The sequence below is a fragment of the Schizosaccharomyces japonicus genome (genome assembly GCF_000149845.2).
Source record: "Schizosaccharomyces japonicus yFS275 unplaced genomic scaffold supercont5.1, whole genome shotgun sequence".
In the NCBI taxonomy this organism is placed as follows: Eukaryota; Fungi; Ascomycota; class Schizosaccharomycetes; order Schizosaccharomycetales; family Schizosaccharomycetaceae; genus Schizosaccharomyces; species Schizosaccharomyces japonicus.
Genome location: NW_011627860.1, coordinates 2,933,097 through 2,946,632, shown reverse-complemented (window position 1 = coordinate 2,946,632; position 13,536 = coordinate 2,933,097). Strand labels below are relative to the sequence as shown.

The 13,536-nt window shown below is 41.8% G+C and overlaps 6 protein-coding genes across 6 annotated transcripts; 4 read left to right on the top strand and 2 right to left on the bottom strand.

The window, feature by feature from the left end:
• Positions 1-69: 69 nt before the first annotated feature.
• Positions 70-413, top strand: SJAG_00641 (SAGA complex subunit Sus1; the record flags this gene model as incomplete). The annotated part of the gene is made up of 2 exons (XM_002171879.1): positions 70-122; positions 167-413. The coding sequence occupies 2 exons, from the start codon at positions 70-72 to the stop codon at positions 411-413; spliced, it is 300 nt and encodes a 99-aa protein (XP_002171915.1).
• A 411-nt stretch (positions 414-824) lies between these two features.
• SJAG_00642 (2-oxoglutarate and Fe(II) dioxygenase domain-containing protein 1) lies at positions 825-2,804 on the top strand. Its single transcript, XM_002171880.2, has one exon. It carries the CDS (start codon positions 860-862, stop codon positions 2,402-2,404), a length of 1,545 nt encoding a protein of 514 aa, XP_002171916.1. The 5' UTR covers positions 825-859; the 3' UTR covers positions 2,405-2,804.
• SJAG_00643 (U4/U6 X U5 tri-snRNP complex subunit Prp1) lies at positions 2,631-5,722 on the bottom strand. The gene is made up of 4 exons (XM_002171881.2): positions 5,627-5,722; positions 5,488-5,573; positions 3,012-5,448; positions 2,631-2,964 (listed from the first exon to the last, which is right to left on the bottom strand). Exons 1-4 carry the CDS (start codon positions 5,681-5,683, stop codon positions 2,812-2,814), a joined length of 2,733 nt encoding a protein of 910 aa, XP_002171917.1. The 5' UTR covers positions 5,684-5,722; the 3' UTR covers positions 2,631-2,811.
• Positions 5,723-6,324: 602 nt separating this feature from the next.
• On the top strand, positions 6,325-9,276 carry SJAG_00644 (ubiquitin carboxy terminal hydrolase Ubp14). The gene is made up of 6 exons (XM_002171882.2): positions 6,325-6,692; positions 6,773-6,907; positions 6,969-7,100; positions 7,169-7,310; positions 7,351-8,054; positions 8,110-9,276. Exons 1-6 carry the CDS (start codon positions 6,597-6,599, stop codon positions 9,190-9,192), a joined length of 2,292 nt encoding a protein of 763 aa, XP_002171918.1. The 5' UTR covers positions 6,325-6,596; the 3' UTR covers positions 9,193-9,276.
• Positions 9,277-9,424: 148 nt separating this feature from the next.
• On the top strand, positions 9,425-12,729 carry SJAG_00645 (ubiquitin-like conjugating enzyme Atg7). The gene is made up of 5 exons (XM_002171883.2): positions 9,425-9,707; positions 9,746-9,854; positions 9,910-10,242; positions 10,280-10,714; positions 10,761-12,729. The coding sequence occupies exons 1-5, from the start codon at positions 9,517-9,519 to the stop codon at positions 11,643-11,645; spliced, it is 1,953 nt and encodes a 650-aa protein (XP_002171919.1). The 5' UTR covers positions 9,425-9,516; the 3' UTR covers positions 11,646-12,729.
• On the bottom strand, positions 9,801-13,531 carry SJAG_00646 (monopolin-like complex subunit Mde4). Its single transcript, XM_002171884.2, has 6 exons — positions 12,916-13,531; positions 12,818-12,865; positions 12,700-12,762; positions 12,583-12,651; positions 12,454-12,543; positions 9,801-12,399 (listed from the first exon to the last, which is right to left on the bottom strand). Exons 1-6 carry the CDS (start codon positions 13,213-13,215, stop codon positions 11,692-11,694), a joined length of 1,278 nt encoding a protein of 425 aa, XP_002171920.1. The 5' UTR covers positions 13,216-13,531; the 3' UTR covers positions 9,801-11,691.
• Positions 13,532-13,536: the final 5 nt, after the last annotated feature.

The window sequence follows — 13,536 nt, the reverse complement described above, 5'->3', positions numbered from 1 at the left end:
AACGCGTCGGTATAAATAATCGCATTTCGCGATGGATATAACCTGCTCTCTTCCAACACCAACTTTAGAATGTCAACACAAAAAGTCACTGAGCAATTGTACCAGTCTGGCGATTTCGAAAGGTTTGTTTTGTTATTAAATTGTGTTGATTGCTCACCTTTATTAGACTGTCACAGGTTCTTGAACAAAACCTAGAACAGTGCGGTTGGGCCACTGAGATGAGAGATTATGCGCGTTCGCTCATTAAAGCAGATAACACAATTCATTTTCAGGATCTATATGAGAAATTGTTAAAGGCTGCAACAGAGTCGTTTCCTTCGTCTTTGAAAGTTTCTATGCTACAGGAGATAAAGTCGACTATTTTAAAAATGACGGACGTTGCACAACATCAGCAGGACCAAGGACAAAATTAGAATGCTCTTACAACGTGACACCATTTTCATAAGTATTCTACTGATTTTAACAATTCCACTGAGAAATGGGGCGTTTCCTCTTCTCGTTTCTCGCAAACACTGATACACGTGTTTATCTTCTAATTAAACTCTCGTTGCTGAGCCAGTGAACAGTTTTTTTGAGCATACAGCACCCCGTTGAATTTGTTTTTGCGACCCTGCTGAGCATGTCACGGCCTAAGCACGTGAGGATCATCTTTGGCACAAGACCAAAATCGCGAGCAGGCGTTTTCATGCTTCGCACGTTGAATACGCACGCATCCTATTAGAACAGGATATAAAAAGGTGGTCTCGTGATCCAACCAATACACGCTCCTACCGACACTGTACACACGAGGCCGACCATCCACCAAATTTTTGTACATACCCTCTTCACCTAAGCAGCGGAATTCACCAGCAGATACACCATGGGTGAAAAGAAAAGTTCTGTCGCAGACCGTTTTGCTCCTCATGCTCTTGATGTAGAAGAGTCGAAACGGCTGTCGGCGATTTACCATGCAAACGGGCCTTACAATCATGTCGTTATCCGTCCTCTTATAGACGACACCTTGCTTCGTAATGTTCGCAAGGAGATTATGGAAAACATCCACTTCACGGAAAAGGTAACGGACATTTATCGGATTTGGCAGACAGGTGATCTGGCAAATTTAGATGGGTTGGATGCCAAGGAACAAAAAATGTTGCATTACTTGCACGAATTGCGGGATGCTTTGTACTCAGAGGAATTCCGTGCACATGTGCAACGGATTACCGGTTGTGGTCCGTTATCTGCTTCCAAGAAGGACTTGGCAGTGAATGTCTACACTCGTGGATGCCACCTAATGAACCACGATGATGTGATTGGAAGTCGGTGCATCTCTTACATTCTCTACTTGGTTGAGCCGGACGAGGGCTGGAAGCCTGAGTACGGTGGTGCTTTACGCTTGTTTCCCACTTTAGAGCCTTCTTTCCCTGCCGCAGATTATTGCCTTTCCATTCCTCCTCAGTGGAATCAGCTTTCTTTCTTCCGTGTCAAACCAGGACACTCCTTCCACGATGTGGAAGAAGTGTTCGTCGACAAACCACGCATCTCCGTTTCTGGTTGGTTTCACTACCCTCAACCTGGCGAACCTGGTTACGATCCTATGCAGCAAGATTCGACAATTTCAACGTTGCAGTCACTTTCCATGAAACGTATGGACCTTGAACTACCAAAAAGTGTTCCGCACACCGTTGCACGTCCTGCACCTCTTTCTGAAAAGGATCTAGCGGTATTAAAAAAGTATATAAATCCCCTGTATATTAGTGAGGACGGCATTGAAACCCTCTCAAAGCAGTTCTTCAAAGACTCAGCCATTGTTCTCGTGAATTTCTTGAACGACGACGCTGCTGAAGCCGTGCGCCGCCGTGTTGTTGAAGCAGAGAGTCAACCCACACCTATGAACTCGTCAGAGGTGTCTTATCCTTGGCAAACCGCGATCCCTCCTCATAAACACAGATACCTTTATGTGGACCATGATGAATCTGGTCCGGAGGCCATCCTGCCCATGGAATTACAAAGACTCCCTGCATTCCAACGCTGGATTCAAAGAGTTAGTGGTTTGGCTGTTCGCTCATTTACCCAATGGGGCCGTCGTTTTCGCCCTTCTTCTGATTTCACTCTTGCAACATCAAACGACAATCCAGTTCTTGAGTCTAATCTGTGCCTCTCCCCCGGAACTCGCATTGCCGATACGAACAATGGCGCCTACGATGTATACATGCTCGGCGACGAGGACCCTGATGAGGACGCCGCTGTATATAAGGGTAGTGAGCAAGAAGATAGCATTTTGCTTTCCCTGCCAGCTTCTTGGAATGTCTTTTCTCTCGTTTATCGTGACGAGGGAGTCCTACAGTTCATTAAGTATGTTTCTCGTGATGCTGGTTCTAGCAGATGGGATATTTTTGCTCAATGGAATCCTGCCAACGAGTAAAGCATTGCTGGTGCTTCCGTTGCTTGACCGGATTTAATACCACGTACAAGTTTTTCTGAGAAGTTGCGTTTCGAAGGACTCTAATAGTTTTTGTTCGGATTGAACAAACTATGTGTTTCTTTTAGAATTCTGAATGAATTCATTGACCTTGGCTCTTTCCCTTTAAAGAGTCAAAGTTCTGTTATTATAGGAACATTACTCTCTCCCGACCTGTCTTCTCTAATGCTTTGGTTAGGAACTACAGTTAGCATTAGTTCTACGCTTGTTGTAACTTTAACAGACATTAAGGGAAAGCAGAAATGCGAATAAAATTTGTAATTTTTTTTATAAGATGTTCATTAAATCATGAAGAAACTACAAAGATTGATAGTAGCGTAAGCCGTCAATGATGACTTGACAGTTACTCTTTATTCATTTTGTGAGAGCGACTCAGCTGCTATGGTCAAAAGTTCACGAATGGGTTTCCTCGCATTTCCGATATCCTTGGTAATTTTTGGCCAGTAATAACCATGACGAGGATCTGCTGTCGTGCAGTTAGTCAAGACTTCCTCCTGGTTCTCCTATTATTACGTTAGTGAAAATCAATAGACACATAGCAAAACCTTACCTTAGTACCAACTTCCAAACTAAATTTGTAGAACCAGGCCCAAACATCGCCATTGTCTTGGTCGGCTTTAATTGCTTTAAAAAACCAGTTGCGAGCCTTGTCCAATTTTCTTTCGATCCAAAAAATCCGGGCAACAGTGCATAACAAAAAAGCGTTATGCTCACATTTTCGCAAGGCATCAGTTGCTCGTGTTTTACGCTGTGCTCTTGGTTCCAACCAAATAGCTTTCGACCATAGAAGACCAGAAGAAGGACACTCTTGAAGTGCTTTTGCCAGTGCAGCTTTTACCTGAGGCATGTTTCCGGCACTTTCTTCCATATTGATTGCCTCAAACCACAACAACTCGTTCTTTGGGTTCTTTACACGAGCACGATCAAGAATCACACGAGCACGAACAATTGATGTATTTCTCCGTTCAAACTGAATGAACAGAATCCAGAGATTCACTGAATTAGGACAGTGTTTAACTGCTTCAGCATACGTTTGTCGAGTTTCCTCAACCTTTTGTTGACTTTCAAGCATTTGACCCTTCATCATCCAAAGCTTGTCGTGATTCTGAAACAGCTTAAGCGCCTCTTCAGTGAGCTGAAACGCACTATCAAGATGTCCCAATACACGTTCCATAGAGATTGACTTTGTCCATACACGTTGTGTTCCTGCTTCTATGCGAGCTCGAGCCAGCAGTTTCCGGGCACGTTCATCCTCATGATTAATGAACTCAAGCTTGACTGCTGCAAGCCAAATCTCTTCACTGTTGGGGTTTTGTTCAAATGCACGGCCGAGAACATTACGAGCCCCATCAACATCACCATGATCCTTCCGTTTTTTGGCGTAAATGAGCCACAAAGACTCTGATTTTGAACAAAAAGTAACCGCTTTTTCAAGAAGATCACACACAGTATTGTAGTCACCGTAAACGGACTCCATTTCGACAGCGCGTAACCGCAAAGATTCATCATCCGGATACACCCGAATGGCATATGCAAACACAGCGCGTGCACACCCTATAGCTTTTCGGGAAAGCATGGACTGTGCATCATCCATCCATGTTTCATATTGATCCTCCTCATCCAGATCGATAGCTAAACATGTATTGATGATGGCCTGCGCTGTGAAAATAGCTCCCTCAGATTCGCATTTCTCTGCTTCCTGCAGCCACTGGTTTCTTTGCAACATACCACCCGTCTGTTGTAATTCACTAATACCGCGAGCCATGATTTTTTCGACCCGCTCAACGTTGGTCTGCTGTTCTTCCAAACGAGCAGCCGCAATCCAAATTTCGTAGGAGGTACGAATAGTTTTCCGTGCCTTGTTAAGAACCTTCTTTGCATTCTCGTAAGTTTCGAGACGCGCCAAGGCAAGCCACAGGTCAACCGACATAGGTATCAGTTCTACTGCTCTCGCTAGTAAGACCCGAGCACTTTCTGGATCTTCCTCCAAATTCACGGCCTCTTTCCACAATCGGACCGAAGTGGAATTCACTTCCAAAGCCTTTTTTAGGATACGTTTTTTGGTCGTTACCTGATTTTCCAATTTGGCCGCCTGCAGCCAAAGAGCAATTGAATTCGGTAAGTTTCTGACTGCATCCGTAACGATAATTCTCGATTCCTGAGGAGGATGAAGTCGAATGGCCTCAAGCCATACGTCTTCAGATTTAGGGCAGTTTTTACATCCCGTCAAAATGAGGGCGCGTGCTTGCGATGGTTTGTTCGCAACCTCCTCTAATCTGGCGGCAGCAACCCAGCCAGAGGCATGCTTAGGATTTGTTTCAATTACACTTTTGAGGAGCGTTCGTGCCTTTTTAATGTCTCCGAGATCGGTACCGCTTTGGGGTATCATACTGTCCAGACTCGTTAAATAGCCTTTAGGATCGACAGTAGATGGAGATGTTAGAGAGGAAGACGCTTGTGCTAATTTAATACCCAGTACCTTATCACGGGCAGCGCCAATTTCAACGAAGTTGGTTTTCGTGCCTGCCGGGGTTGATGTTCCATCCCCCTCATTCACATCGATCGTTGAGTCTAATTGACCTTCCTGCCGCGCACTTGCCAAAACGAAATCCGAAGTGGCATAAAAACGCTCACGGCGTGGTTCTTTTTTCCTCCGCTTGCGTGTTAAGTCTCCAACTTCTGGAATGTTGGCCCAATCTTCATCAGTAAGTAGCGACAGACCACGTTTCAGGTCAGCAAATTGCTGAGAGACTTTGGGATGTTTCCTTTCGTACTCTTCCCGTTGTAATTGTTCTTGACGCTCACGTTGATGTTTTCGTCGCATTGCTAAATTCTCCTCAACAGCGGAATAGATGCGGTCAGCCTCTTCATCTTCTTTATCATATGGAGCTGTCGCAAACAGGGCTACTTCATTGTCTGGATCTTGGTAACGTGGGTCTACGTCGTCTGCTTCTTCTGGTGCATTTCGCCGCTTCTCAATTGCATTTCTGGATTAGTTAGCGATACATCTAGTAGAGACTCTTTACTTTATATCGTCAGCAGAGGGAAGAGCCTCTTGAGCTGGTCCTAAATCTGATCTTGTTGTGAATCCTGTAGCTCCACGGCCAATGCCCTAATAAACCTGTTAGATGAATATAAAAAGAAAACAATTAGAACAAAACTTACTGCAACATAATTAGGAGGAGGCTTTTCGTTCAAAAAATTTGGGTTGAACGTAGCCATGGAAGAATTGCTTCGCAGTGAAGTAAATTGTATTCCGCGTTGTGACTAACGCGCATCGCTCACCCAAGTGAGCCTTACAGATGCAAGAAAAACAAAACAAATATACAGTGAAAACAGGCTTGATTATTATTCTTATACTAAATGACTAATACTTATGTCTAATATCTAGTTTCATACATACTCGAAAAATAAGCTTTGTGTATATAAAGAATTCCCATCCACGATAACTTGTCCTTCACACATAACGTTCTTTACGTTTAATAGCAGCTGCTTGTAGAGAAGAATGTTATTTCTATTCTGATGGATTGTCGACAGGGTGAGAAGTGAAAGTTGAAACTTTCTATGAAACAGGAATATCGCGGAGGCTGAGAGTTTCCTCTTTGTTATGGCCTTTCCGAGTGATAACTGAACGGATGCAGCGCTTTCAAGCAATTCAACTGTGTTTGTTTTTTAATGTCTCGGTAAATTGACGGATCTGTAATACGGAGGCATCTCGTTTTTTCCTAGGATGTTTTTTTCAATGCAGTCCAACACTTAAGTAGGGTAAATAGTTAGTTCGAGTTTATCAATAGCAGTTCTGTCACTGTCGCTGTAAATATGATTTGTTGGGGATATTCAGTGAGTTGCGGTTTTCGGTTCTGCGTAGCTTTAATAATGTTTAAATTGTATCAGGGTCGGACCAGTATGTGGCAGGGAATGGAAGAAGTATTCATTACCAATAGAGAATGTTGCTTTACGCTCCGTTTTCTTGGTCTCAGTCTCTTTGCTTCCTCGTATCGCAGGAGCTTTAGCTAAGCGCTGGTTTCGTGACTAAAGCATAAACGTCACAACTGCCGGTAGCTCTTCCCAAAAACCATATTTTTAAAAGAAACGAATCGTTTCATTTTTTGACCAAATAGTTTTGCAATTGGTCATGACTTGCCCTCATTTTACAGAAGAATACGCTCATTGTCCGCCTACTGGTACGGTTATTTACCAAGAGGAGTGTGTTCGTTGTTTTATATCCACTGTACGTTTTTGACCATTTGTTTATCGTTTTTGGCCTTCCTATCCATTCACTCATTGCGTTTCATGTTACTGACATAAAAGGATTCGAGTTCTGGAATCGATTTATGTCTCTGCTGCTTCGAATCTGGTTGTACAAAAAATGATCTTTCTCACAACGTCAGTCACTTTGACCTGACTAAACATCCGATATATTTGAACATACGGCGTACGCCTAAGGTGCGTTTCTCGTTTTCAATGATCAATTGACCGTGTTTATTAACAATTGCTTCTTAAATAGGACCAGGAAGAGCCGCCTCAAAAATTGACAAAACTTGAGATAAAAGAAGAAAATGAAGCTGATAAATTTCAATTTTACTACAATGCACACTGTATCGTTTGTGATGTGGCCATCGATCAAGAAAACGAAAAAGTATGCATAAATGTGTTTGTTCAATGAGCAATTACTCGTATTCCTGACGCATACTAACACAATTTTAGGTTAAAGCCATCGTTGATGCTTTAAAAAAGTCGCCTTCTGCTTCACAGATGAGTCAGGTCAAGAGTTGGGAAAATGAAATTGTACCCTGCGAGCATGTTCTTACTCTTCAACAAACACCTGCTTATACTGTCTCAGTAAATGGTATGCTACAATTGCTTTACAATTGATTAACAATGACAAGGTTCTTGTACCCAGTGCGAGCTTTCGGAGAATCTCTGGCTTTGTCTAAATTGTGGAAAACTAAGCTGCGGCAGAAAACAATTCGGTGGAGGCGGCGGTAACGGACATGCCGTTGAACATTTTCAAAGTACGAATCATGGAGTTGCCGTCAAGTTGCATTCCTTGTCGGCTTCCTCCCAACCTGATGTGTATTGTTATATTTGTGACGAGGAACGTGATGATCCTGAAATCAAGAACCATTTAAGTACGTTTGGTCTTAATCTTGACTCCATGTCCAAAACAGAGAAATCATTGGCGGAAATGCAATTAGCTCAAAATCTAAATTTTGATTTTGGCTCAATGGAAGAAGAGGAAGGCGCGAAGAAGTTGTTTGGACCTTGTCTCACAGGACTTCGGAACTTGGGTAATAGCTGTTATTTATCGTCTGTGGTGCAAGCACTGTTTTCTATTGATGTCTTCCGCAATCATTATTTACAAGTTTTTCAAACGCATAATGCTAAATGCTCCTCAGCAACAACGTGCCTTGTATGCCAACTTGGAAAACTCGCAGATGGACTGTGCTCGGGAAAGTTTTCCAGGCCTAGCCATTTCGTCATGGCCAGTGAAGATCCATCGAAGATTCCCTTCCAAGATGGGTTGCGGCCGTTTATGTTGAAAGACATTGTTGGAAAGGGTCACGAAGAGTTTTCTACTGGAAGACAACAGGTATGTCATTCGCGTGCTTTTTTTACACAGCAACTAACCTATTCGCTTTTTATAGGATGCCTATGAATTTCTCCTTTACCTCTTAAAAAAAGTGAAGACAGCGAAAGATGAGTCTGGCTTGGACATGAGCTCTATGGTGAGTTTTACCACTGAGCAGCGTCTTCAATGCCTTGGCTGTAATCGGGCACGATACTCGAAAATAGAAACCGAAAGCTTGGCACTTCCGATCGTGAAGCGGAATAATGGGGAGTCGTTCTTCGAGGACTGTTTACGTTCATTTGTATCTCAGGATCAAATGGAGTATACTTGTGAGTCCTGCCATAGTAAGGCTGGCGCTGTCACTCAAACACGTTTTGTTAGCTTTCCTAAGGTTCTCGCAGTGCAATTGAATCGCTTTGACATTGTCAACTGGGAATTGAAGAAAGTAAATACAGCCGTTCAACTTGGCGGTGATGCTATTTACGATCTTAGCGACTTTTTGGTTGGTCCGAGACAAGAAGGCGAGGAATTGCTACCCGAAGAATCAAAAAGTCAAGTTGAATGGAATGAGCTTGCTATGGAGCAGTTGACTGCCATGGGATTTTCCGTCAATAGATGTCAGCACGCTTTGCTCGCGACTGGAAATTCCGATGCAGAAAGTGCTATGAATTGGCTGTTTGAGCATCTTGAAGATCCCAGTATTGATGAACCCGTCGATTTAAGTAAAATTTCTGAACCATCAAGCACTGAAGTTTCATCTGATCATGTCTCGTCTTTATGTGACATGGGTTTCACAGTGAAAGCTGCAAAGCATGCTTTAAAAGAAACCCAAAACAATGTTGAACGTGCTGTTGACTGGCTCTTTAGTCATACTGATGATTTAGCAGCAATCGAAAATGCAACTGAGGGGGCTACTGATCAAAATTCAATTAACGTGTTTGCTTCTACCACAGTTCCAGCACTTTATAAACTCAAAGCTATTGTTTGTCATAAGGGCGGAAGTGTTCATGCGGGCCATTATGTGGCCTTCATTCGTGAACTTGTGGATGGACAGGATGTCTGGGCCTTGTTTAATGACGAAAAAGTACTTCAGGTTTCAAGTTTAAAAGAAACGGAAAGCACAAGTTATGTTTATATCTTGGAACGTTTAGATGCATAGGGAATAGGTGATTTCTTAACGAGCTAAGATATATCTATCAATATATTAATAGGAAATGTATTTTTTTTTCATGTACAGTATAAAAGTTTTTATTGTTTTATTAATTCTTCGATTGGTAAATCTATTAGTCAAGGCATGGATTTGATAAAGAGACGGTCTTTATGGCATAATATGTGGTCAATTGAGTGAATAATGTTTTTTAATTTATGTTTATGTTCGCGTTTTACATTATCTTGCTTACGCCCAATTAATTGCCTACCTGCACTACAAACACTCGGAATTAGCAAGCAGCTGTGTTTTTGAACCAAGTTGTTACACAGAAAGATGTCAAAATCTGATGTCTTGCAGTTCCAACCATTCAATTCTTTCATTCAAGTCTCGTTTTGGGACGAATTGACATCGTTCAAGGTTCAAACACAAAAAACGGACGACTCGCCTATACGCGCTTATGGAATCTATAATCCTTTGTCAAAATCATCAATTGAGTTTAGTATAAAGGACGATCTTGTTTCACGGTATGTTACTGTGCAAATAGTTTTTATTAATTTGAAAGTTTAAATGATGATGAGTGTATCACTAAAGGGCACGTTATCAATGTCAATTCGTTGTCTCTATTTAACAATTACAATATAAGTCAATTGAAAGATGACTTTGGTAAACGGGTATAAGCTAATTTTTGAGCTAAAGTTAAAGAACAATTTGAACTAATTCTTAAAGCTATGGTCATCTATTGAAAGTGATGCAGTTTCAAATGATCCTAGGGAACTGTTTCCATTCTGTATATTCTGTTATGCTGACATAAAAGCTTTTAAACTTCATTACCGTTGCTTGTTTCCAACGTTTAAGAATACACCTATGTGGAAGCTTGAAGAATCATTAAGTGCCACAGACGCAATCTCTTCAAATGAACTGTCCTCATTAATTGCTTCCTTTCGAAACGATCATGACGCAAGTCAACACTCGATTTTCATTCTGGTACAATTAGAAGAAGGAAGCTGGTCACCCGTGCCACTGGTAAAACTCCATTCAATTATAGACAGTGGAAATACGGTACTACTCGTTCGACTTAAAGATACTAACTTTGTAGTTCTATATCGCAGCTGTCGATTCAGTTTTACACGAACAGTATCCTTCTTGGCCAATTCGAAATCTGTTACTATATTTAAACGTAGTACACAAACTTGAATCTGTCAGCTTACTACTCATACGTGATACTATTCGGTCGGGCTCCTTCTCTCGGTCCATTATACTGAAACTTCGAAAACACTCCAGTGTGCCAAACAACATCAGCGACAACGTTGTTGGTTGGGAGCGAAACGAGTATGGAAAAACAACTCCCCGTTTAGTCAATTTCGCTCCTTTAATTGATCCAAACCATCTTGCTAGTACAGCTTCCATGCTGAATTTGAGTCTTATGAAATGGAGACTTGTACCTGACCTTAACTTGGAGAAAATTACAAATCTTAAATGTTTAATCTTAGGATCAGGCACTCTTGGATGCCATGTGGCTCGTAATTTAATGGTAAGGAATGACCATATAACGGACATAAAGTAACTGACATTTACAGGCATGGGGTGTCCGAAACATCACGTTCATTGACAACTCACGCGTGTCTTATTCAAATCCTGTTCGACAATCCTTATTTACATTTGAAGACTGTAAGAACGGTGGACAGTGGAAGGCAGAATGTGCAGCAAAAAGGCTTAAGGAAATATGTCCAGACATGAAATCCAAAGGGTACAACTTAACTATTCCCATGATAGGTCATCCTATTTCTGCTTCAGAAGTAAAAAAAGTTAAAAGTGACTATACCTCTTTTGAACAGCTAATGATTGATGCTGATGTGATTTTCCTGCTCACGGATACACGAGAATCTCGATGGCTTCCATCTGTTATTGCGGCAGAACTAAACAAAACGTTGATCAACGCGGCTTTAGGTTTTGACAGCTGGGTCGTAATGAGACATGGTAAAAAGTTTCAAGGAAAGCGGGAACTTGGCTGCTACTTTTGCAATGATGTATTCGCACCTACAAATTCGATGTTGGATCGAAGCATCGATCAAACATGTACCATTACACGTCCTGGTGCCGCCGCACAGGCCGCTTCTTTTGCGGTAGAACTTCTGACATCTTTAACACAGCATGAACTTTTTGACAAATCCTGTGTTAACCATGGAACAAATGGCATCCTTGGTGAGGTACCACATCAGTTACGAGGTTTTCTTCACGACTTCACGATCCTGAAAATTGAAGGAAAGGCCTATCCACATTGTTCCGCTTGCAATCCTCGTGTTTGTGCTGAGTGGAGCAATAAGAAGTGGGAATTTGTCGCGAATGCAATGAATGACTCCAAGTACATTGAGGATTTAAGTGGCCTTAGTGAAATTCATGAGCAAGGTGAACTTGCTGATGACATTATCGCCTGGGGGAGCGATCCCGAAGATGATGAATAAGAATAATGATCTATTATGAAATACAAACAGATTCAAATACGCATCACTAAGATGTATCTTCCAACTGCTTCACAGAAAATCCCTTCTTTAAAGAATTGACCGTTTCCGACCTCGCCTTAAGAGGACTTATAGCACGAACTATACTTGATGCCCGTTTAGGAGGCGCTAATGTTAAGTCCTCATCAGAATGCAACTCATTCTCTTCGTCTACCGGCTGAACTTCGAGGCTTGGAGCTTCAAGTTTTCTCTTCTTTTTCAGGCTCCCATTCCCAAGCGCTTCCTGAACAAGATTTTGAGATATACTATCGCCATCGACATTTGTAGATGTCCGTTTCGATGGAGACAAAGAAGGTCTTGGCAGGCGCGAGCGAGTCTCTGAGAAGGATTTGTTTGGACTGAGAGGTTTAGGCAGCGTTTTTGCGTCTCGTCGAAGAGGACTTGAAGATAACCCTAATGCAACACTTGTTTTTTTAAGGAATGGAGTCATACTAAGACTTGATTTTTCCCGGATAGAACGTCTTGACGAAAGGCTGCTCTTTTGCGGAGACGGACTGTTTGTAACGAGTTGTGGTGAGCTTAACATGGTTGAGGAGGTGCTTTTTCTGTCGTGCGCAGATCTACTAAGTCGAGTCTTTTTCTCCAATGTCGCAAGTTTTGATTCCAACACTTGTACTCTGGCTTTCCAATTAGCTTCAATGGTTTCCACACGGATTCGCCAACGATCAATTTCTGTATCGCGTGCAGAAACGCTTGACTACATAAAACGATTTTGTTAGTTTTAAGCCTTGACAAAAAGAAAAGTGGTTACCTGAAGCTTTGTTATGTCCTGTTCCTTAGCTTTTAGTAGCTTTTTATATTCATTAACGGCGTTATGAAGCCGTGTTGTGCTGCTTGACGACTTAAATGTTTAGATACATTGCATAGTAAATTGACATACCTCGACATTTTTTCCAAAAGTTGCACTTTCACCGCTTTCTTTCGACGATTTCAAAAGCCGTATCGTTTCCTACATATAACCGGTGAGTTTTCGGCACATTAGTATAAACAGGCATACCTCTGATTCATATGTTTTCTTTGAAAGTTTAATAAGATCTTCTTGTAGCTGTTTGTATTCTTCCTGCCATTCAGGTATTAGCATAAGAATTGCAATGGAGACCATGGTAAAAACTTACCTTTAATTGAACGAGCTCTTTCTCTGCGGAGCCTAGTTTGTTCTCATTCTAAATGAAAAGTACGTTAGCAGCTGCAATGCATGATCTAGGTTGTATACCTCATCCAGCTCTTCCAAAACAGAAACCAGTTGTTTCTTTTTGCTTTGAAGAGAAGACTTAGAACGCTGTAACTTGCCGACATAGCTAATGATGTGTGCATCAGCCGTGTGCAACTTTGTTTCCATTAATTGGTTTCGCACAGTCAAGGCCAAAAGTAAGGCAAGTTTAGACGTTTTATGGACATCCGCTCTCCGTTTGCACTCTAAGCTTTCTAGCTGAACCAATTCGAGTAATGATGAAGGATCCCGTACAGCTAAACCTGGAACTGTAAGGCTCATAAATGGCAACTTGCTGGCCATATTGGTAAACGAATGAAGAAAAACAAATAAGTGACGGTAATAACAGTAATGGAACCACTCTTGTTCGTTTAAAACAGTCAATTCCACTCGTCTTAACGAGTTGTTTCCTTATGATTCTTCAATATTGAATATCTCACCAAAAACGACCCGGAGACCCAGCAAAAAAAGATCAAACAAAAACGTTTCTGCTACGAGTGCACAATAAAACTGTACTTTGTTTGGCTTACCGTCCGTTGATTGTTTCTCACCGTAGTTACATAAGTGGAAGAGGAAGCGTGAATAACCAAGGTTATCTAAGCGAGTCGCAAATTCGCCTAAATA

What these genes read in the sequence shown, in the direction of transcription:
- SJAG_00642 (XM_002171880.2), top strand. Translation starts at nt 860, where the DNA reads ATGGGTGAAAAGAAAAGTTCTGTCGCAGACCGTTTTGCTCCTCATGCT.
- SJAG_00646 (XM_002171884.2), bottom strand. Translation starts at nt 13,215, where the DNA reads ATGGCCAGCAAGTTGCCATTTATGAGCCTTACAGTTCCAGGTTTAGCT. An exon ending in AGAAAACATATGAATCAGAG is followed by an intron (nt 12,652 to 12,699) that starts GTATGCCTGTTT and finishes GGTTATATGTAG; the next exon opens with GAAACGATACGGCTTTTGAA. An exon ending in AGGACATAACAAAGCTTCAG is followed by an intron (nt 12,400 to 12,453) that starts GTAACCACTTTT and finishes CGTTTTATGTAG; the next exon opens with TCAAGCGTTTCTGCACGCGA.
- SJAG_00643 (XM_002171881.2), bottom strand. Translation starts at nt 5,683, where the DNA reads ATGGCTACGTTCAACCCAAATTTTTTGAACGAAAAGCCTCCTCCTAAT. An exon ending in CCCTCTGCTGACGATATAAA is followed by an intron (nt 5,449 to 5,487) that starts GTAAAGAGTCTC and finishes TAACTAATCCAG; the next exon opens with AAATGCAATTGAGAAGCGGC. An exon ending in GTTTGGAAGTTGGTACTAAG is followed by an intron (nt 2,965 to 3,011) that starts GTAAGGTTTTGC and finishes ACGTAATAATAG; the next exon opens with GAGAACCAGGAGGAAGTCTT.
- SJAG_00644 (XM_002171882.2), top strand. Translation starts at nt 6,597, where the DNA reads ATGACTTGCCCTCATTTTACAGAAGAATACGCTCATTGTCCGCCTACT. An exon ending in TCGATCAAGAAAACGAAAAA is followed by an intron (nt 7,101 to 7,168) that starts GTATGCATAAAT and finishes ACACAATTTTAG; the next exon opens with GTTAAAGCCATCGTTGATGC. An exon ending in TTTCTACTGGAAGACAACAG is followed by an intron (nt 8,055 to 8,109) that starts GTATGTCATTCG and finishes CGCTTTTTATAG; the next exon opens with GATGCCTATGAATTTCTCCT.
- SJAG_00645 (XM_002171883.2), top strand. Translation starts at nt 9,517, where the DNA reads ATGTCAAAATCTGATGTCTTGCAGTTCCAACCATTCAATTCTTTCATT. An exon ending in AAGATGACTTTGGTAAACGG is followed by an intron (nt 9,855 to 9,909) that starts GTATAAGCTAAT and finishes TAATTCTTAAAG; the next exon opens with CTATGGTCATCTATTGAAAG. An exon ending in TTATAGACAGTGGAAATACG is followed by an intron (nt 10,243 to 10,279) that starts GTACTACTCGTT and finishes CTAACTTTGTAG; the next exon opens with TTCTATATCGCAGCTGTCGA.